The 23804-nt window shown below is 44.2% G+C and overlaps 1 protein-coding gene across 1 annotated transcript in view; it reads right to left on the bottom strand.

Annotated features, from left to right (window-relative positions):
- The window catches only part of MTRES1 (mitochondrial transcription rescue factor 1), a 28772-nt gene extending 12455 nt beyond the window's left edge, over nucleotides 1–16317 (bottom strand). Inside the window, exons 1-3 of the mRNA XM_088460401.1 lie at nucleotides 16171–16317; nucleotides 10661–11117; nucleotides 5903–5975 (exon numbers count right to left, since the gene is read on the bottom strand). Coding sequence (XP_088316527.1) covers nucleotides 5903–5975; nucleotides 10661–11109 — 522 coding nt within the window. The 5' untranslated portion in view covers nucleotides 11110–11117; nucleotides 16171–16317. The remainder of the gene's footprint in view (nucleotides 1–5902; nucleotides 5976–10660; nucleotides 11118–16170) is intronic.
- Nucleotides 16318–23804: the final 7487 nt, after the last annotated feature.

The following is a 23804-nucleotide window of genomic DNA, read 5'->3' as shown; positions in this document are numbered from 1 at the left end:
TTTTTTGCCCTCATTATGGAGCATCTCGCCACTAGTATTCGCAAAACAACCCTGCCGTTACTGGCATTAAAGTGGGGCAATCTCATCATAAAGTGGCCCTTTATGCGGACAATGTCCTTCTTACCCTAACCCATCCTTCCTCTGCTCTCCCGGCGGTCTTAGAGGAAATTCATACATATGGTCGTCTGTCGAACTTTAAAATAAACGAAGATAAAACAGAGGTCTTACCTATACACTTGGACCCCTCTACAATTTCCCATTTACGTGCCTCTTAGAATTTTCGATGGGGCCTTCAATCAATAAAATATTTAGGAGTTCATCTCACTAATTCTTATAAGTTATTTGCTGCAAATTTTCTGCCTCTATTAGAAAAAATTTGTCGTGACCTAAATGCCTGGGGAGCCCATTAGATTTCCTGGATAGGGCGTGTAAATGCAGTTAAAATTAATGTACTTCCAAGATTCTTATATTTTTTCCAAACGCTCCCCGTGAGGGTCCCCTCAATTTTCTTAGCTACTTTGCAACGGCTGGTCTCCAAATTTGTCTGGGCAGGTCGTAAACCAAGAGTTCGTTTCCGCATTCTATGTCAATGTGGGAAAGAGGGAGGCTTGGGTTTACCCAACTTTCATAAGTATTATTTAGCCGTACACCTAACCCAGGCGATCCTAGCACATGCAGCAGCTCATATTAGGGGATGGGTAGACCTGGAAGCCCGAGGGATATCGCCCCCGTATGCCCGTTCCCTGAGTTTTCTAACTTTCAAGACAGACTTGGCATTCCGACACGGTGTTTCCATCAATATCTTCAATTACGTCACCTTTTTACTACAGTAAATGGTTCCAAATCCCACCCGACATACTCCCTTCTGGAATCTTTCTGTCTTCTTCGCTCCGGATCCAAGGGACTTATCTCCTATCTATATAATTTATTAATTGCTCATAAATCGCCCTCTAAAAGAGCCGCATGAGCTGGCTTGGGAGAAAGACATGGTAGTCTCTCTGGATCCTAAAGAGTGGTCTAAGATTCGCGAGCGGACGGTGAAATCTTCAATATGTGTTAGAATCAAGGAGAATGCTTATAAAAGAATGTACAGATGGTACCTTGTGCCTACTCGCATTCAAGCTATTTACCCTCAGGCCTCGGATAAATGCTGGAGGAGTTGTGGAGGAGAGGGGACCTTGGCCCACATTTGGTGGCACTGCCCTAAGATTGAGAGTTTTTGGGAGAAAGTCCATCGATTAATATCTCTGGTCACCAATGTCTCCCTTCCCCCTTGCTTATCATTCTCCCTCCTTCCGCGAAGCTGCAATAAACCTACCAAATCCCTTATCAGACATATTCTTAATGCCGCTAACTGTGCTATAGCTTCTTCATGGAAAAAGATAGACCCTCCATCTATGACGGCTGTTCAGAGTTCAATTTGGCACACATATAATCTTGAATTTATTACTAGTCAACTCCGTGAGGAGACCCATAAGTTTTCTGAGACATGGGCTCCTTGTATAGCTTACCATGATGCCAAACCTGGTTCAATTTAGATCCCTTATAGATGCTTACTGTGCCAACTTGCTTTCCCCTTCTTCTTTCCTTGTCCATTGTTCCTTACTAACACTCCCCTGCTTTCCACTTCTCATGGAATTTCTCTTTCATTTCTATTTTGTCTTACCTCAGCATTTCTATATATTCTAAAATAATATGGGTCTGTTTTGTTCTCTGTAAATGAAACGCATATGTGCCAAATGTCGTTTTACACTTGTTTCATGGCTATATTTTGCCATATTACCTGGATTATTTGATAATTTTCTCAATGTGTTTGGTCTTCTGTACGCATGAAAAATACAATAAAAATCTTTCAAAAAAAAAAAAAAGGATCAGGAAACTCCAGCAAAACTACCTTCTTTCGTTTAAAGAGTGCCTCTTTTGCCTCAGGAGTGGGTTCTGTATCTTCCATTTGAAGAATTGATTTACAGCTCTCACTAGTGCAGGTATATTCAATTTAGATGAAGGGGGAAGAGGGGGAGAGAGGGGTCTGCGTCTTCTGCCTCCCCAGTCGATGACTCAGAATCAGATAGCTGGGTGGACTGGGAAGATAACACAGCGCGCTTAGTAATTTTACTAGGTAAGGGTCTCTCCTTTTGCAACATTTGTTGAAAGTAGAGAGGAGCGGGTTCGGATTTACTCGGTTCTAAAAACAGCATTTTATTGCCTATCACGTGTTTTGGATAGTTAATAAAATAAATCCGAACTTGCGGTAATGTGGCGATAAGAACAGAGTAAATACAAATCCGCTCATCCCTAGTTGAAAGGCTGTAGAGGTAGCCGCCAGACTCTGCACTGAGGTAGAAAGTACATCTACCCATGGAGGAAGCAAAGGAGGCACTGGATTTGCAGGGAGTACTTGTTGTGGTAATTTTTGCCACCTGTGAAAAGGAAGCCCAGGGGGGTTTCCTGAGGAGAGGCTGCAGGAGAGGCTGCAGGGGCAGATTGGCCAGGTGCCATATAACAAGATGCACATAGACCATCTTGCATGGGATCTGCATGGGATCTTCTGGAGCTAAACCTGCTAAACAGGACTTTCAAGAAACCAGAGTAGGAGCTGTTGCTTGTTACTCTTGCCTATGCTAGACATAGCTGCAAGGATAATATAGCACACAATATGCAGTGCAGTGAGCAACAGAGATATATGCACACTATAGCACAGTGCAGTGCGCAACACAGATATATAGTATGTGACAGCCCTCACAAATACAAGTGGATGTGAAGTACAGTGAACCCCCTATACCTCAGTATTCCAGGGTTATAGTGAAAGAAAGGGAAAGGTATAAACTGACAGTTGAGAGAAAAATAAACAGACTGCAGTGCTAGCACAAGTCACATACAATGCATAGTATATAACTGCAGTGGGCACTAAATTCAACTACACAGACCAGTGGCTGGTAGGAAATAGCGCTGTATAACCTGGCTCCTAGTAGAGGTATACAGGGAGACTGGACCCAGCGTATCCCGGAGTGAGTCTGTGAGGGGGCGCAGGGTGAGGGAGGAGCAGCAAGACCACAGTGGAATGGCGCCCTGAGATGGGGGAGGGGATGCAGAGAGAGGGCAGTCTCCCCTATGCTGACATCAACCACCGGGTCCCTGGCCTCAGCTATTCCTTCCGCCAGTATAAAGTTATGCCCTGGTGGTCTAGTGGAGTCCCGGACGAACCAGTGTCTACATCAGCGCCTCCGGAGGTAAGACTGTGCATAGACGCGCCTGACCTGTCCTCTTGAGTCCCGGCTGCAGTCTGGGGTCCGAGAAGCAACGCTAGCTAGGTCCCCCTTGGATCCCTGCCGAGTTTACCTAGCTTATGGCTGTAGTTGCGGCGCCGCGGAGGGGTGATGGAGCAGCAGTGCAGACGTCCAGAGGACTGTCTAGTGCTGCTTGCTCTGTTATAGTCAAATAAAATAAAAAAGTGAATCATAAAACAAAGGAGATCCAATCCTGCCGGACACAAAGTAAAACGGAGTTGCCTTCAAGCTGTGGGCGGGGTATAGGGGGAAGGACCGGAGCATCCTGGGAAAAGAAAATGCTTTGCTGTTGGTGTCCAGTCCTCCAAGTACCACTAACACCCCATTGTCTCCCTGTGGAGCCCTATGGACCCTGAAGAAGAAATGTAGAATTTATAAAACACCCAAGTTTACTAATCACTTGGTAAATCATTGGACAGATGCAGAATTTAATGTACGCCTGTTTTCACACTGCATTTGCTTTGGAACTGAATGCATGCAAGTACGTTGTACATATTATATTGGTGACTGTACAACTGCAGGCTATGCAGTAAGAGTACATACACCTGTTTGGAGAAATATGTTTTGCACTTAGTAGAAGGCAAGTGTGCACTGATGAAGACTAGTATCAAACCAAGCATACACATGGAGGGAACGTCGCAGTACACGATGCATATACAGATGTATCACCATACGGCGCAAGGGAGCTGCCAGGTCTTGTGTGACTGCTTGCACCAAGCATCTTATTCCCCCTGAAAAACGGATGTGACAAATAGTTTTATGAGACTGCACCGATTAATCGGTTATGTGACACTTGTTTATCTGTGCGTGACAGTCTGTATACAAAGCACAATGGACCTTGGCATGGAAAAAAAAGCTGCCACCTCTGCATCATAGCACTTCCTATAGATCAGGGGTTCCCAACTACGGTCCTTAAGGCACACTAACAGTCCAGGTTTTTAGGGATAGCCATACTTGAGCACAAATTATTTAATTAGTGCCTCAGTTATTTTGATTTACTTATCTGTGCACAATCATGGATATCACTAAAACCAGGAATGTTAGTGTGCCTTGAGGACCGAGATTGGGAATCACTGATGTAGAGTCAGACTCAGTCGCACACAGTGTCACCTATCAAATTATTCAGTGCAGTTTGTCACATCCATTATGACTAAGATGCTTGGCACAAGCCGAGTCAGACAGGACCAGAGAAGGGCGGTTTGGCGAGACTGCAGCAATAGTGCATGAGGACACACCTGTAACTTTGCAGAAGTGTGAATATACGCATTTTTTCTGAGCACACTTCTTCACAGAAACGTACACCAGATATACTTCCAACTACACATCAAGCCTACTCTCTGTATCTACTGCACTTACTTTATACACACAGGGCCTGATTCTGAGTTAGAGTAAAGCAAAAAAGAGCAAATTACCTGCACCTGGACAAACTTTGTATGTTGTAATGGGGAGGGTAATACATGTATTTTTTGCATGCAGGATAAATCCTGGCTGCTTTTGCATGTAGCCCACAAATGCTGGTCAGCTTTATTTTTGCTCTGCAAATTATATGAGTTTGTACACACACCTCCTAAATCTAAATCTCACTGTACAATCTAAATCTGCCCCACCTACAGTGCAACATGGCATTACCAAGGCGTACACAGTTTCTTTTTTGCTTTACTCCCAAATCAGAATCAGGCCCACAGTGTTTGATACAAGGCAGTGGGGATCGGTATGAAATGCCGCCAGACCTATGTCCGGCGGTTCAAATCCCGACGCCGCAAGCCTGGCACCAGTGAAGATCCCGACTGCACTAAAGGTAAGTACTATCTAACCTAACCCCCCCCCCCCCCCGCCCCCCCACCTAACCCTCCTTTAGGGGTGACTAACCTCCCTTCCTAGTGCCTAATCCTAAGTGCCTAAACTTAACCCCCACTTCCCTGCTGCCTAAACCTAACCCTCCCGGCGGGTTGCCTAACCCTAACCTCCCCTTCCCCTAGCCTAACCCTCCCGGGGGGTGCCTAGCCCTAAGTCCCCCCTGGGAGCCCCTAACCAAACCCTCCCGCCCTGCGGCTGTCCGCGCACGGCTTACCTTCGATCGGTATGCCGGGCATTGGGCTCCCGGCGTAGGTAAAGTGACAGGCGTCGGGACCTCGACGCCTGTCATTAGACCCCTGCCGGTATTCGACAGTCGGGAAGCCGGCGGTCAGCATTTCAACCGTCGCCTTCCTGACTGCATCGCAGGCAGTGCCATCATTTCGTGTTTACAATGCATATGAAAGCACCTTCGTGCTTTGCACTGCTGATATCTTAGCTGTGCAGGGGAAAAGGCATGTGGCTGCTGACAAGTGCCTTTATGCAGGTAATAGAAGAGTCTATTCATTTATTAGTGTGTAATATCAGCACTCACCATTTATACAGATACTTACAGAACTATATACATGTGTATAAACAGAATGTAATATGAACTCATGCCCCTACTGAACGGTAACTGCCCTGAGTGATTGTGATGTAGGGCTTATATACGTGTCCTCTTCCCTCCCAGCATAGTGTAATTTTCTATATTAACAAATAAAGCAGTCTAAACAAAATAAAACTGTAAATATTGTTAATCCCCATATACAAACAGTACCTACCGCTCTACTTTTCTTCCATAGCTTCTCTCCATTAAGACGCAGCTTGCCTTTGTAAAATTCTTCCTCAATTTTGCTATAAAAACATTTTGATTACTTGATAGGATTACAGTATGTTTACATTGTCAGTGTTATTTTGCATTTAGGAAATATACCCTATTTCAAACAGAATACATTGTGCTGTATAGTATCCCGTTACATTACTATATAAGATTAGGTCTATTGATAGATTGTATAGTTGGTTATGATTATACTAGACATTTATGTCGTCTATGAAGGTAAAGCATAAGCTGTATAAAGTTATACCCCTTTTACACCAAAATCCCGGGTCCGACCCTGGAATTTGAACACTGGTCAATCCCGGGTCGAACTCTGCTTCAGACCCCGTTTACACTGCAACTCGACCCGGGTTATTCCCGGGTTTGCCCAGTTTACACTGAACCCGGGTAATCCCTGCTTTTCTCTATAGAAGTCATTAAAAATGGTCTGTTTTAAGGTCTGACAAAGATGGTCACAAAAGGCAACAAAAGAGAGGGGTGGGGACTGCTTACAGCATTGCTACAGGCTGCTGTTCTGGCTGTGGCAGGCTGTGTATCAGCCTGCGTTTGTGGCTGCTGGTCAGGCTGTGGTGCAGGCTGCAGTTCTGGCTGTGGCAGGCTGTGTATCAGCCTGCGTTTGTGGCTGCTGGTCAGGCTGCAGTTCTGACTGTGGAAGGCTGTGTATCAGCCTGCGTTTGTGGCTGCTGGTCAGGCTGCAGTTCTGACTGTGGAAGGCTGTGTATCAGCCTGCGTTTGTGGCTGCTGGTCAGGCTGCAGTTCTGGCTGTGGCAGGCTGTGTGCCTACCTGCTTTTGTGGCTGCTGGTCAGACTGCTGTGGTGCAGGAGGTTAGGCAGGCAAGCGATGGCTTCATGTGCGTCTCTCTCTGCAGGGCACTGACAAATTACATCATCTGCCGGTGCCCCAGAAGCTCCAATCAGCATCTTTCGGAGCTAGCCAGGTCAAATAATCAGGGTAGCATCTGTTTACGCTGCCGCATGACCCGGGAACAACCCGTTTTCAACCCTGCTCTCAACTAGAGTAAGATTGCCCGGTAAATCGACCCAGGTTATTTTTTTGGGAGCCGTTCACACAGAGCCTCAACCCAGATCAACCTGGCAATAACCCGGGTTATTTGTTTGGTGTAAAAGGGGTATAAATGAGGAAGGACATTTATGTAATGAGCTGCAATTTGGGAAACTCTGGACTAACCTGTTTGGCAAATGATGAATAGAATTTATACTATTTTACTAACACATACCACAAGAAAAGAATATGGGCACCTTAAATGTATTCATATTTAATAGCAGAGGCGTCTTTAGAGAGGAGGGGGCCCATGTCCATTCCCCGTCCAGGGCCCCCTCCTCTCTACCCGGCGACTGGCAGCCGACTGACGTGGCTAGCCAGCTACTAAAGCAGTTGTAGGCTCTGGGCACACTACAGTGTGCCCACAGTCTACTGCGCATGCGCAAAAAGCCAGAAAAATGGCCGGGCACCTCTGCTGTAAGTGCAGATACATATTCTACTAGAGGAATTATATTAATTTTATAACATAGCTATATAAAAACTAAAAAGTTCACTAATAGAAGACATGTCCTTGTCCCATTTCAGTTAGATAAAATTTAAACAAGACACATGATGACATTTTGGAAAATAAAACATTACTTTTTATTTCAGTATTTGATGTATAGTGTTCCCGCTAGGTTGTTTTAGCGGGACGCTGCGCCCTGCCAGATTTTGAAAGGGCAAAATGCGCCCTGCCCTTTTAAGCAGCATCCCGCTAAAACAGCCTGCCCTTAGCCATCCCCACCGCGAGCTGCAGTGTCCCGTGGGTGGGAAAAGTTGCGGTGAATGATCACCGCCGGGTGCATAGACGGCGTGCTGAACACGCCCCCCAAGTGTGACAAATTGAAGGTGTGTCACAAGTACACGCCCCCCTGACCAACCACATCCCCTTTTCAGGAGCACACGTGGCTTCAAGGCGCGCAGTGGCTCCCTAGCGGCTCCCCCAGTGCCCTGCCCAGCCCGCGGTCTAACGGGAACGCTAATAGAGTGAACTTGAGTATTGTCTGTTTCAAGGTAGTATGTTAATTGCTTTGTGTATTAACATAGCTCTTAGGATGAGAATGAAGACATCTTTATATAAAATAATTCTCCAGTAATGGGTGACAGAATGTTGCTTTAATTGCCATATAAACTACAGGTTGAGTTTGACCGGAGTTTAACATCTTCTACAGTAAGATCCAGATGAAATTAATTTTGACATGAGTAAGGTTGGGGTAATGACATTGTGTCAAATTGCTTAAAATTATTCTGAATGATTTGTGTCTGCAGTTAATTATGGATAAAGAGAAATCTCAGTGATGCACTCTTGGTACAAGGTGCGCGTATTTCACTTTCAACACAATTATTAAAGCTTTAGGGGCGTATTAAATTGGCTATGGTAATTTGTTTTGTTTTTTTAACCATGGCGCAGCGTTTCTCCTATTCAACAGGCCACAAGAATTTTAGCAGCTGTAATTTCAATAGGATTTAGCACAGCTTTTCACTCGCAACCCTAGAGCAGGCGCAAAGTGGGGGAAAATCGTTCATTAAAAAGGTAAAGATATTGGGACTTGGGGCCTGATACAGATTTGGGAATAGAGTAAGAAAGAGCAAGTAATTGTGCATCTTTATAAAACCATGTTGCACTGCAGGTGGGGCAGATGTAACATGTGCAGAGAGTTATGGTGATTACACACGGTACGATTAAAATGCACGATATGAACGATAACGATATCATTCATATCGTTAAAATCATTAATTTTTAGGTGCCTTCCAACCCTCAAATGGCCAGCGATGTGCGGGCACTTATGGACGATAACAATATCGTCCATCGACTATGCATGCAGGCCAACCTGGTCAATATTGCCCAGATTACATAGGGACCTGCCCATCGTTGGTGGTGTGCTGGATGAACGATAACGATCATCCAGCACACCGGGACGGTGCAGGACGATCAGTCAGTGACATAATTATCGCTGACTGATCGTACAGTGTACACGGACCATTAGATTTGGGAGGGCTGTGTCCAAGCTGAAATCTAAACTGCAGTGTAAAAATAAAGCTGTCCAGCATTTGTGGACTACATGCAACAACAGCCAGTATTTACCCTGCATGCAAAATAAATATATGTATTTGCACCCCTTGCATTGTAACATGGTTTGTCCAGGTGCACAGTTACTTGCTCGATCTTACTATATTCCCAAATCTGAATCAGGCCCTTGGCTCAGAACCCCTGGAACACCTGATTAATTAGGCAATTAGAAGTTTTTAATTAGCTTAATATTTTGACCCTAATAATGACATGTAATTATGCAGAGTGTAGAATAATGGGTTACAAGATGTGGGACAGGTATATGGGGGGCTGTTTTTAAAGATAAAATAAAAAAACCCAAACCTTTTTTTTTCCTTTCTCATTTTTTACTCATCTTAAAAAGTTTCTTTGGGACAGTAATAGACATCTATACTGTTGTTCAATATTTGAAGTTTATTCAGGGTACAGGCTGATTTCTCAAATGTTTTATTTTTTTTTTGTAAGTTTGAAGTTTTTCAATTGGATAGCATGAGAATTGGTTGCACGTATAGCTGCATTAATCTGAAACTTGGGTCGGATACGCGAGTTAAGGTGCGTACACACCAGACAATATTTTACACGGTTTGCCCAATTCCGATACATCGGAACAACAGATCGTGTAAAATATGTCCAAATCGTGAGATTATCCACTCATAATCACGAAGCGCGTCCCCGTGGGTCGTACATCCCATCTTCAGATCTTGCCCACAGCAGGAGAGACCTGCCAATCTTGTACACGATCCAGCGCCATATCGTACAGTGTTTATGTCGTTCGGATCTGCATACGATGCTTGCAAGCATGGATCAGGGAGCTCTGTGCTGCAAGCATGAAGACACAGATGCATGGGCAGATCTTCGTCCGTACATCTGTGTCTACAAAATGAATAACCTATGAAAAAAAAAAAGCGGCGTGCCCCCCTTCCCAAAAGGAGCAACCAGCCCCGGGCTTAGTGACCCAGTGCTGGTTGTTCAAAATACAGGGGAAAAATGACGTAGGGTTCCCCTGTATTTAAGCACAACCAGCACCGAGCGCTGATCCAGTCCTGGAAATACAGGGGAAAAAATGCGTTGGGTTCCCTTGTATTATCCAGAACCAGCACCAAACTTTTTCTAGCGAGGGTCCCCTGGCCGAAGAATTAACCCTGACCGCTAGTCAGCCCAGGCCGGGGATCCCTGGGTAGCACCCCAATACAGGGTCCCCCTCTCCAGGACAACCCAGGCCTAGGCTGATAGTGGTCAGGGTTAATGCTTCAGCCAGGGGACCCGGTGAAAGAGCTCCCCTGGCTGTGGCATTAGCCCCCGCTAGAAAAAATTTGGTGCATGCATCACAGATATCCCTGATCCGTGCAAGCATCTGTCTGCTATCCTGCACAATCTAAAGATCGGCAAATCTTTAGATCGTGCACGATAGATCTTGTGACACATCGTGAAGCTTTTGTTGCACATCGTGTCCTGGAGTGCTGGGGAGCTACCGGGGAGAGTTCAAGGGAAATTGCTCACCGTTAGTTGTTGCAACATAAATCTGCACCCAATTGATATTCCCCTTAATATATGTCTACTTAGTTAGAGATTGATTTTACTTATAGGAGAGGAAATATTACATAACTTACTTTCTTGACATGTCTAATCCAGCAGTGAGGATGACATCAAAACGAAAGGACTGCACAGCCTTTTCTAGGTCTTTATAGTCCTTTGGTATAGTGGAGTCTTCCTCTGGCTCATCATCATAATCACTATCTTCTGGATCAACTTCTTCTACATCATAGTCATCTTCTTCTTGAGATGGGTCTGTCCTGTTGCTTTTTTGGGTTTTCTTACTTTTATGCCTGACGTTGTATATGAAGATATTTTGTGGTGATGAGGTCAGAAGACCATTGGAGTTTGTGTGGAACAAGCCAGTAGTAGGGGGCACATTGTGTTCTGGTATAAAATGTGTCATATATCTACAATGTGTCCTGCATTGAGCATGGCTGTATGCAAAGGAGCTTGAACTCGCACATATCCTTGTATACAAATGCAGGTTTTTAAACGCCCGGAGGTAGTGTCTGACTCCAGTCATTTCATAGCCTGTTTATTAGAATAGAACAAATCAACAGTTGGCAATTTAGGTAAGCACTGCAAGCAAGCACATTATCAGGACCCCTGTCACTCATATTGGCAAAACATCACTATTTAGCTGATGGAATAATCTGCCTGTGAACAAACAGGCCAACCCCACTAAAGGGAGTTTCTCCGAAGAATAAATTAGTCAAAGCAAAAAACACCTAAGTTAAGAAATGCACCTGGACTAACTTGTTTGTTCTAAATATATAACTCAGCACTGAACAATTGGGAGCCACAGATATAAGCAGTGAAAATAGAAATCATCAGCAGCCAGAATTACATGTGTAACTCTGCAGAAGTGTCTGTTATTGGAAAGAGCAGTACACAGGGACGCTATCTATTACTGCAGTTATTCTGCACATGGTTTCCTGATGAGCACTTCCAACTGTACTTCTTCATTTACTGTGCCATTAAAGGCCAGCTCCTCTTGAAATTTTTATGTAATGGGACCCATACATCTGTGATATATATGCACGAATTCCCCATTCTGCAGACACTGGGAAAATCCAACATGTTAGAAATTCTCAATTCATCGATCCAGACCAAAAATTGATCGGCATAGATGAGTCAGGGATTTTTAACATGCTGTTTTCTCCCAGATCTGCTGACGGAACGCTGATAACCGATGTCCGCGGTTCAGCGTTTTTAATCGGCAATCGGATCAGCAGAACAGAGAATTGGGGCTGTAGATGTATGGCACACATAACATCCGCTTCCACCGGCTAGCAGTATTATGAGGGCGGTTTATACTGCTCTGTCCAATCAACTGGTGTTGCAAAATAAACTTATTTTGTTTGGCGCAGTCAACACTGCAGAATACGTTACAGCACTGGTGGAAGAGAGTTCACCCTAACCGCATGTATGGACCCTGTCAAGGGATCCCAATAACTTCATCAAATTTGTATTTTATTATTACTTGAAGTTCTACTTTAGGGTGGGATGTGCTAAAGTGAAAAATGCAGTAAAACCAGCGAAAAAATTTGCATTTTCAGGGGTTTTACCGCATTTCCCAGTTGTACTAAGCACCGAAATGCATTGCTTCGTCCCAGTGGATAACACCATCTTCAGATTGGCTTCTCATCAGGACGCCTCCCCTGAGAGGTCTTCCCATCTCCCTTCGCGGCACGAGTCCTTCTGCGTATGCGCAGGAGGACGCTAAAGGGACTTCTGGGTTCTAATCCCAGAAGTCCCTCTATCCGGGGGCATAGCAAAGGACAGCTCTTATCAGGAGAGCTGTCCTTTGCGATGTAAATCGCATGTCTAAGTAAATAAACTGGGTACACATTCACCGATATATAGAAAATATGTTGTCCTATCTGGCCGTCACATTGGCCAATGTGTATGCACCACTAACGACCAAGCGTGCTCCCATTTGGGCGTCTGTTGCATCGGCAAATCAACTCTACATACTGCTCAGTCTGACAAACTGGTTGACAACCCCATGCAGTTGGATGTAGCTGGTGACGAAATATCGGGGGTTGGGCACTGGATTGCGTAATGTGTACCAGCCGTTTGATATATATCGACTCGTCAGTGGTGCAGTCATCTGTCGCATCGCTGGTTACACACATCATTAAGCTTAAAATAGCATTAATCTCAAAGGAAAAATAAATTAGACGAGATACAGTCAGGTGCATAAATATTGGGACATTGACAGAATTTTCATATTCTGGCCTCTATTCACCACCACAGTGGCTTTGAAATGAAACAAACAAGATGTGATTTAACTGCAGACTTTCAGATTTCATTTGAGGGTAATTACATCCAAATCAGGTGAACGGTGTAGGAATTACGACAGTTTCTATATGTGCCTCCCCACTTTTTAAGGGGCCAAAAGTAATGGGACTATCAACTCAAAAGCTATTTCATGGACAGGTGTGGGCTATTCCCTCATTATTTCATTATCAATTAAGCAGGTAAAAGGTCTGGAGTGGATTCTAGGTGTGACATTTGCATTTGGAATCAGTTGCTGTCGACTCTCAATATGAGATCCAAAGAGCTGTCACTATCAGTGAAGCAAGCCATCATTAGGCTGAAACATCAAAACAAACCCATCAGAGAGTTAGCAAAAACATTAGGTGTGGCCAAATCAACTGTTTGGAACATTCTTAAAAAGAAAGAATGCACCGGAGAGCTCAGCAACACCAAAAGACCCGGAAGACCACGGAAAACAACTGTGGTGGATGACAGAAGAATTATTTCCCTGGTGAAGAAAAACCCCTTCACAACAGTTGGCCAAATCAAGAACACTCTCCAGGTGGTAGGTGTATATGTGTCAAAGTCAACAATCAAGAGAAGACTTCACAAGAGTGAATATAGAGGGTTCACTACAAGATGTAAACCATTGGTGAGCCACAAAAACAGGAAGACCAGATTAGAGTTTGCCAAACAACATCTAAAAAAGCCATTACAGTTCTGGAACAACATCCTATGGACAGATGAGACAAAGATCAACTTGTACCAGAGTGCTGGGAAGAGAAGAGTATGGAGAAGGAAAGAAACTGCTCATGATCCAAAACATACCACCTCATCAGAGAAGCATGGTGGTGGTAGTGTCATGGCGTGGGCATGTATGGCTACCAATGGAACTGGTTCCCTTGTATTTGACTGCTGACAAAAGCAGCAGAATGAATTCTGAAGTGTTTCGGGCAATATTATATGCTCATATTCAGTGAAATGCTTCAGAACTCATTGGACGGCGCCTCACAGTGCAGATGGACAATGACCCGAAGCATACTGCAAAAGCAACCAAAGAGTTTTTTTAAGGCTAAAAAGTGGAATGTTATGCAATGGCCAAGTCAATCCCCTGACCTGAATCCGATTGAGCATGCAATTCACTTGATGAAGACAAAACTGAAGGGAAAATGCCCCAAGAACAAGCAGGAACTGAAGACATTTGCAGTAGAGGCCTGGCAGAGCATCACCAGGGATGAAACCCAGCATCTAGTGATGTCTATGCGTTCCAAACTTCAAGCTGTAATTGCCTGCAAAGGATTTGCAACAAAGTATTAAAAAGTGAAAGTTAGATTTAGGATTGTTTAGTTTGTCCCATTACTCTTGGCCCCTTAAAAAGTGGGAGGCACATATAGAAACCGTTGTAATTCCTACACCGTTCACCTGATTTGGATGTAATTACCCTCAAATTAAATCTGAAAGTCTGCAGTTAAAGCACATCTTATTTGTTTCATTTCAAAGCCATTGTGGTGGTGAATAGAGGCCAAAACATGAAAATTCTGTCAATGTCCCAATATTAATGCACCTGACTGTATGTAAACTAACAATATATAATTTACCTGCGCTCCCACCAATCATGAAGGAGAAGATTACATGGGAGGGCTTTGACAATGCCGCAATGCACTTCCAACACCAGTGTGGATCCGCTTCTGGGAATGAGTGTTTCAGACTGTCAATAGGTCACTTAATTTCTCTCAAACTCTGGGGTTTTTAAAATTGTGAGTAAATTACCTTATGCGTTCTCTGAATGCTTTTAGCCAAGGTATAGAGGCTGCTGGAGGGGAAACTTCAGAAATGTAGCCCTTCAGCCATGTACACATTACACCGGCCTACCCACAATGCGACGGACGATATATCATGCAGTCGTTTGACACTGCACGATCTGGTGAATGATAGCATGATGTGTCATTCACCAACAGCATCAACAACCATGGGGTCATTCATCAAATTGACAGATTGAGCAGCATGTATGCATGATCTGTCAATGCGATGAAGGACCCAGCGAGAGCGCGCATGGTCACTCATAGTGGGTACACACTTGCCGATGTGGACGATATGTCGGCCTGACTCGCCTGATCGGGTGATATATTGTCTAGTGTGTACCTACCATTAGACTACAATAGCAAACACAATCTGAATATGGGATAACCATAGATAACTATGGGGACAGAGATTCTTTAGGGAATTCTGTGTTACTGATACTGTAGCAAATTGAGGAATAATAACTATATTTCTTAAATTTGCCATACTGTAACCCTGCAAATACAATTTATGGTTTAATTACAGAGATTCGTTCAATAGAAGCCAGCATAATGATTCAGATTGTCCACAGAAATAGGCTGTTTTATTGCAAAAGATTTTCTGAGAACTTGGGCAAATCATATTACATTGCATGGGGTGCAAATACATTTATTCTTCTTTGCATGCAAAGTAAATGCTGGACAGCTTTAGATGCAATTTTCATTTCAGTTTGCACACCCCTCTTCAATCTAAATCTCTGCACATTTTATATCGGTAGAGCTTATTTCCCCTTCATGCTAGGCACCTGGAAGTGACATGAGTGAAGGTGGAAGTGCAGTTCCATGCACATTAAGGCCACATAAAGAAGAAAGTTGTCACCACTTAAAGAAAGTTGTCCGCTCGCTACATGGTTATATTCCCCCTCTATGCCCACTTGGGGGTCCACTTGGGCTTGCGAGAGCTGAGACACTACCACAGGGTCTCATCGCAAGCCCGATAATCGCGACCATCGCCAGCCTGCTCGCACAAGCTGTGGGTGGGCACCCACAGCTTAGCAAGCGGGCAGGAGAAAAAAAAAAATCCCCGCCCTGATTCAGAGCGAGCGCCCCACCTCTGAACCAGGCCCTTAGACACTACCATTTTATATCTGCCCCATCTGCAGCGGAGCATGGTTTTAGCAAGGTGCAAAGTTACACTTTTCACTTTGCTCGCAACTCAGACTCAGCCCGTATGTGAACAGGACTAAAACAGTGACACAGTGGCTCTGAAGGTAAATACTTCGTACACGTGCTTGGCATAGCTAAGATACATGCTAAGGTCATTGCATATTACACACAGTTTGCTTTATGCAGTTATCAGTCCTCCTCTGTGCCATAAAAAGTATAAATATGTAATGCAAAGATCACAGACTGTCATAATTATAAGTATACAAACGTCTGCAGCCTTGGCCAAGACACTACAGCCAGGCTGCTGCTTACACTAGCATGTCCTGCAGACACGAAGTTTGTATCTCTCACTATGGTGGATCCAGCGTCTGCCTCACCTCACAGGTCACAGCAGATCCACAAGCAGGCTGCGTGCAGCACACTGGCTTCTGCGTTGACCTCCCAGCAGCAGCAGCTATGTATCAGCCTCTGTAGCAGCCTCCATCTGATGAGACCCTTTCCTCTTCCGCTCGTGTAACCTCTCCTTCTGCTGCAGACGAAAGTAATATGATGCGCCACCCACTGGAGTGATTATGAACTACAGCGTCATCTCAGACTTCGATTCTTACAAGTTCAACAATACACACTGCATATGATATATCGCATGACATTCTAACTAATTTTACAATATATTTGGCTCTTTGGGATGTATGGGGTCTATGTACTAAGCCTTGACTAGAGATAAAGTGGACAGAGATTAAGTATTATTAACCAATCAGCTCCTATAATTTTTCAAACTACAGCCTGTAAAGTGACAGGAGCTGATTGGTTGGTACTTTATCTCCATCCACTTTATCTCTCTCCAAGGCTTAGTACATGCAGTAATAGATGCTCTGTCATTTTTGTTTTGGGAGTTAGTTTACATCTTTAAAATAGTTTTCAGAAGCCAAAACAAATTGCATAAAATGAATAAATGACTGACCGAAGCAGGAATTATAGGTATACTGCTACAATAGGTGATAAGTGTTTCAGAAAGGGTGTTTAGATTCAGCCCTGTCAGAACATTTTTTGAGGACAAATGGCAACCTATAGTTGGTCTTATAGCCTAATTAACTAATTGCAGGAATGATTCGGTACAGACTAGAAATGTACAGACATTGGGCCCCATTTACAAACGAAATATAACCCCGTTAGCGCTCGCTAAAGGGGTTATACCTTCTTGCTGTATTTAGTAAACAGCGGTAATCTAAGATTACCACTGTTTGTACAGCATCGCTCTCGCCATCTAAAAGATGGCGAGAGCGATGCGGGCCTCATTGCCGGCAATGGAGACCCGGCGGTGCCTTTCCGGCTCCGGGACCACGCCGGAGGGGTAAGTATTACTAATTACCAGTGGAATTTTCGTTTGTATCACAGTGATACTAAACGAAAATTCCAGCTGGTATTTCCCTTCGTTTGTAAATGGGGTCCTAGATATGTGAAGAAAACTTGTTGTTTTGCAGTACCAATAGTGCTGATTATCGACAGCTAATGGTGCATACACACGGTCAGATTTGTCAGATGTGTCAGATTTTGACTGCATTAAAATTAATGGAATCGTCCAAATCTGACTGCAAACACATCAGATGTCAGATATCGTTATCTGACCATTGGGAACACGCATCGTTCAGATATGTCAGATTTTCCTTCAGATAAGAACGATTGAACGATTTTTTAAATCATTATCGTTCAGATCTGAAGAAAAATCTGACCGTGTGTATGCCCCATTAGCTATGCACATACGCAGACAGCTCACAGTCGAGGATCGCCCAACTGATGTTTTACCATCGATGCATCCCATTGATGGTAAAATCACCATTGCCTCAGACTATTGGTGGTTACTAACCATCGATGGTTGAACTACCAAACTGCATGTTATATTCTTTTGCTAAGCACACTGGAAAACCAACCTGTCCAGCATGTTACTGTATATTGCCCCATGACTAGCACCTATAAGCTCCAAATATTGTCCAACACATTATACACCAAGGGATATATTTACTAAAGTGCAGGTTTTTAGAAGTGGAGATGTTGCCCATAGCAACCAATCAGATTCTAGCTATCATCTATACGGTGCTAGATAAATGTTAAGTAGAATCTGTTTTTTATGGGCATCAACTCCACTTCTAACAGCTTGCACTTCATTAAATATAGCCCCTACTATCCAACAAGCTATATGATAATTATGATCCCCATGGGCCAGATGTACTAAGCTCTGAAAAGTGATAAAGTGGAGAGTGATAAACGACCAGCCACTCAGCTCCCAACTGTAATTTTTCAAACACAGCCTGTGACATGACAGTTGGGAGCTGAGTGGCTGGTCGTTTATCACTCTCCACTTTATCACTTCTCAGAGCTTAGTACATCTCCCCACACGTGTCTAGAACAGTGGTTCTCAAACTCTGGGCTCGATTCAGAGCCGATCTCAAGCGGCTCGATGGTTCCCCATTGCGCACGCACTTCGTCCGGCGTGCGCGAGCCCCGCTTAGCGACTGAAGTTCAGTTGCTACGGGGCTCGTAACAAGACAGGGCGGCTGTTGATGTTGATTGACAGCACGCCCCGTTTTGTGGGCAGGTGGGGGAGTGGCCTGACAAACGCAGGCGTTCCCTTAGGAACGCCTGGCGTTTGTTGGCAGGGGTTACTGACATCACTAGTGATGTCAGTAGTGGACTTCCTGCTTTATTAGAGCAGGGAGTCCACTCGGGCTTGCGGCAGCTAGACCCTACTCCACAAGCTGTGGGTGGTCACCCACAGCTTTGCGAGCGGCCGGACACCAAAAAAAAAAAACGCCCAGGTTCAGAGCGAGCGCCCACCAGCAGCGAGCTGCTCTGAATCAGGCCCTCTGTCCTTAGGGCCCCACACAGGTCATGTTTTCCAAGTCACCCAGCAGGTGCACAGGTGTATTCATTACTCACTGACACATTTTAAAAGATTCACAGGTGGAACTAACTATTTCACTTGTGACTCTATGAGGAGACCTGGAACACATGCACTGTTTGGGGTCCTGAGGACCGAGTATGAGAACCTGTGGCTAAGAACATTGGCTCTCAACTACAGTCCTCAAGTCATAACTCCCAACTGTCCTGATTTTGGAGTGACAGTCCCGCTTTTTGGGTACTGTCCTGCTGTCCAACCTGCCATGCTTGGCTGGGGAGAGGGAGTCAGAGGGAGATGGGGCATGGGGGATAGAGATGAGAGAGACAGTCCTCTCTCTTCCTACCTGACGTGCCGCTGTCTGTTACGAGGGGGAGGACTCGGTTTTTGGGCTATGTTTGTGTGGGTATTTAATGCTTGTAACTTTTAGTAATTGGTTGTCAGGAGCATCATGATGAAGTTGCTTGTGAGCATCACAATGGCCAACAGGCAGCCTGCTATATACTTTTGCTTATATAAAGATGATGCATTTTCTCCTATGACATGACTCTTGATAATTATCAAGTATTATTTTGCACTTTTTTGAGACTGATGGTATTTTACTGGATACAAATCATTATTTATTACATATATATATATATATATATATATATATATATATATATATATATATATATATACAGTTTGTGTGTATGTGTTTATTTTTGAAAAAAAGTTTTTTATATAGGCTTACACAAGTAATAGGTACAAAACATATACATGTAAAACAGTGTTTACCAGATCCAACTTTTTCATATATGTTTTTAGCTAGTCAGTTTGACCCATTATTTGCTGGGTCGCAAGCTAGTGTGCCACCACCATCGCACACACACACACACACACACACACACACACACACACACACACACACACACACACACACACACACACACACACACACACACACACACACACACACACACACCACCCATCTGTCTCTCTCATCTCTGTCCCCATGCCCCATCTCTCTTTCATCTCTGACTCTCTCTCTCTCCCATCTCTCTCGTCTCAGATCCCCTTCTCCCCTACAATGGGCACATAAGCGTCATAACTGGACCATGGAGCAATGGAAGTAGGCGGCCTGGTCTGATGAATCACATTTTCTGTTACGTCATGTGTACGGCTGGGTGCGTATGCATCATTTACCTAGGGAAGAGCTGGCACTAGGATGCACTATGGGAAGAAAGCAAGCCGGCAGAGGCAGTGTGATGCTCTGGGCAATGTTCTGCTGGGAACCTTGGGTCCCGGCATTCATGTGGATGTTTGATGGACTTTTACTACCTACCTAAACACTGTTGCAGACCAATTACTTTCCTTCATGGTAACAGTATTCCCTGACGTGTGTGGCCTCTTTCAATAGAATAATGCACCCTGCCACACTGCAAACATTGTTCAGGAATGGTTTGAGGAACATGACAAAGAGTTCAAGTTGTTGATTTGGTCTCCACATTCCCCAGATTTCAATCCAATCACATTCTATGGGATGTGCTGGAAAAACAAGTCTGAGACATAGAGGCCCTACCTCTCAACTTACAGGACTTAAAATAGCTGCTGATAATGTCTTGGTGCTGTCAAAATTTTATGTTAGATTAGGTAGATATGAGATAGATAGACTACCGACAGCAGCATCCCGACAGCCAGAATCCTGACACCCATAGGACTCAATGGTGAGTAGTTTTATAACCCCTAACCCTAACCCACACATCCTGGTGCCTAACCCTAACCCTCCCCCCCTAGTGCCTAAACCTAACCTCCCCATCCCCGCACCCAAAACCTAACACCCTCTCCCCAGTGCCTAAACCAAACCTCCCCCCCTAGTGCCTAAACCTAACCTCCCCCTCCCTGCACCCTAATCCTAACCCTCCCTCCCTAGTGCCTAACCCTAACCCTCCCCCTAGTGCCTAACCCTAACACCACTAGCTAACGCTACCCTCACCCTGCACCCCGATACTTACCTTCGGGATGCCGATGGTCGGAATACTGGTGCCGAGATCCTGACCTATCTACATCCCATATATAGATAGATAGATAGATAGATAGATAGATAGATAGATAGATAGATAGAGTGTGGTGTGTATGTTATTTTTAATGTTTGTTATATATATTTGTGTTTACGTATATTTTTCACCTTTATTCAATTTTTATCTTTCATACTATTTTTATAACTTACAGTACACAAAGCATGTGAGGGCTGATAAGGATTTGGATGCTACTGCACAAATCTGTCTTTCAGTATGCTATCCCCCATTTATGAGAACACTGTCTGTCACCGCCCTGTCCCAACTGTCAGTTATGCTGCGGCTTAGGAGGCACTGCAAGCAATCTCGCAGAATGAGATCTACAGATGTTTAGTGCGGCATCTCCAAATGCGCAGATCTCACACCATTGGAGACCATTGGGTTTGCGTACATCTCTGAATAAGGCACAGAGGGCCTGATTCAGAGCCGGACGCTCTTTCAGAGCGCTCGCTCTGAATCAGTGCCCTCCCCCTCTTTTTTTAGAGCGGCTTCCTCGCCGCTCGCATAGCTGTGGGTGGTAGCGAGCGGCCAAAAAGATGGTCGCCATGGTCAAGACCATGGCGACCATCAGGCTTGCGACGAGACCGTTGTGGTAGGGTCTCGTCTGCCGCAAGCCCTGGAGTGCAAAAGCACTCCCACTGACATCATTTGTGATGTCAGTGGGGCTGGCCCCAGACGGTAGGCGTTCCCATGGGAACGCCTCCGTCTGGGCAGCAACGCCCCCAGCACGCCCACCAAAGGGGGCGTGCTGTCACTCACCATCAACAGCCAGCCCCCTTTGTAGCGAGACCCATAGCGACGGCTTGCCAGTCGCTATGCGGGTCTCGCGCATGCGCACGATGGAGCCGTCTCCCTCAGCGCTCGCGAGCGGGTCTGAATCAGGCCCAGAGTCTACAATATTTAAGTACTCTTTCTGGGAAAAATTAACAAAGCTCTGAAAAGCTTAGCTTAGCCTCGGTAACTAATGCCATCTTCAGGTGATGTTAGCTTTTCTAACTCTATGGGGAGATCAACATTTGAGGAGGATCTATTGATAACTCTCTGGTGTCTTCCATGCATTTCCCCTCCTGGCTATTAAATATTTATTCTGCACATGCCTGGCCTTATGGGTGTGGATGCTCACTGTCAGATCCCTAAAACGATAAAAATATAATTAAAAAATAATTGTATAGCAATCCCAGCTTCCCATGTGGACAGATTCTACTCCCCTGCTCTGGTGTAGCAGACAGAAACTACTGCATACTCCAAGGTAGGTAGGTGAGTGCCAGCTTATTATTATCAGTGCCTCTGGCTCTTCAGTGTTGTGGAATTATAAAGCAATCTGGTACTTGTTGATGCACAATAGCTGGAGAGCCATAAGATACATTGGTATAAAGCCAGCCACATAATACACTTATAATAAAACTACCACCATACTCATGGTACTTAAAACCAGCCTACAATAAGGTATTGACTCATGTACGAGGGGGTATATTTATGAAAGGTCAATTTTAATCAATTTGAATCAATTTAAAATCGATAGAACTATATGAAAATCAATCAACATCTATGTTGTGTTTCTGGTACTAAATGACACATTTACTAATACCTCAAAAACCAAATCAAAAATTGCCTGTTTGTAAATGTATGACATTTGATGTTGATCGTTTTGATTGATTTTAAATCAATTAAAATTGACCTTTAGTAAATATTTCCCTAAGAGTCTAGTGCAGTATGCTTGACCCACAGTTTAAGGGCCTCATTCATGACCGATCGCAACTGCAGTTGCAATAGCGATTACGCATGCCGTTCAACTGCGATAGTATGCTATTCCATTGCAATCGCTATGCCGTCGCAGCCTAACATAAGGACGCCCACTTTACCTCACACACATCTGTAATGTTTAGCAAGACTGCGAAACCATCGATACAATCGAGTACCGTCGCAGCCTCACGCACACCCCCCCGTCACCACCCACAAACGGCACTTCCTGTCAATCACTCTGCGATGTGTCTGCGAGTCACTGCGATTGCAGTCCCAATTGTAGTGGCCAACTCCCGCACTGCTATGCATACGCATGCACAATACGCAACTATCGGGGGATTGTGTGCGTAATCGCAGTTGAGATCGGTAATTAATCAAGCCCTACATTTTGTAGTGTCGCTTGTTTCTATTCAGCATGACCAGATAGTAGCCAGCAGATGGCAGTATTACTCTGTATGTTCTCTTTGTGGCAACTTTAACATAAGTTAATTACGTAAATCTAATGATCTGCAACCGATGCTGCAAATGCTTGGACTTGCAAAGCCACAAGTGGGCATCTTAACTCTTAACACAGTCCTCAGTATCTGTAACATTTGCATATTTTCAGCACGTCAGCTGTGTGCGGGATTGCAGCTGCGATGGCATTAGCGATACCCCTAATTAACCAACAAATAATGTATTTATTTTACTTATTTAGCAATTTGAAAGCAATTATTTACAACTTCAAATGTAAATTTGACTTAGTCCACAATTTAATAATTGCAATAAAATAACATGTTGATGACAATATTGGCAACTTCTATTTCCATCAATATTTTGCTATATATGGGAGGAGATGGTGAATATGGGGCATTCTTATGAATATTATTTGTACTAAAATAATGTGAAAAGGGGTGTTTTCACACCCGTCTCACATTCTTTTATTATCACAGGATTGTATTAATGGGCAATTGGAGGAGAATTCGCTAAATTGTCCTCCAAGCACTTAACATCTAATTTTTTTAGTAAGTAGATTGCATTTTCTATACCTGTAATGGGAAATGTGATCTGCTCATATTTACTAACCTCAAATTTGGCTGAACTGGTGAACATGCCCTATACTCCATGGGTGAATACACACGTCCAGTACAGGGGTTCCCATCTGCGCCAACAGGAACTCCCCTCTAGAGCTTGGAAAGCAATGCTGACTCACAACATTGGTGACACACACAGGTATCTTCTGCTTACTCTCATAGGGCTCTATTTACTACAATCCACAATAAAATGCAGATTGTAGTGTGATATTACCGACTGAATTCACATTGCAAATTCAGGCAAT

Source organism: Taudactylus pleione, unplaced genomic scaffold (genome assembly GCF_031769625.1).
Source record: "Taudactylus pleione unplaced genomic scaffold, aTauple2 ptg000046l, whole genome shotgun sequence".
NCBI lineage: Eukaryota > Metazoa > Chordata > Amphibia > Anura > Myobatrachidae > Taudactylus > Taudactylus pleione.
The sequence above is the reverse complement of the archived record's forward strand: the minus strand, read 5'-3'. Positions and strand labels throughout refer to the sequence as shown.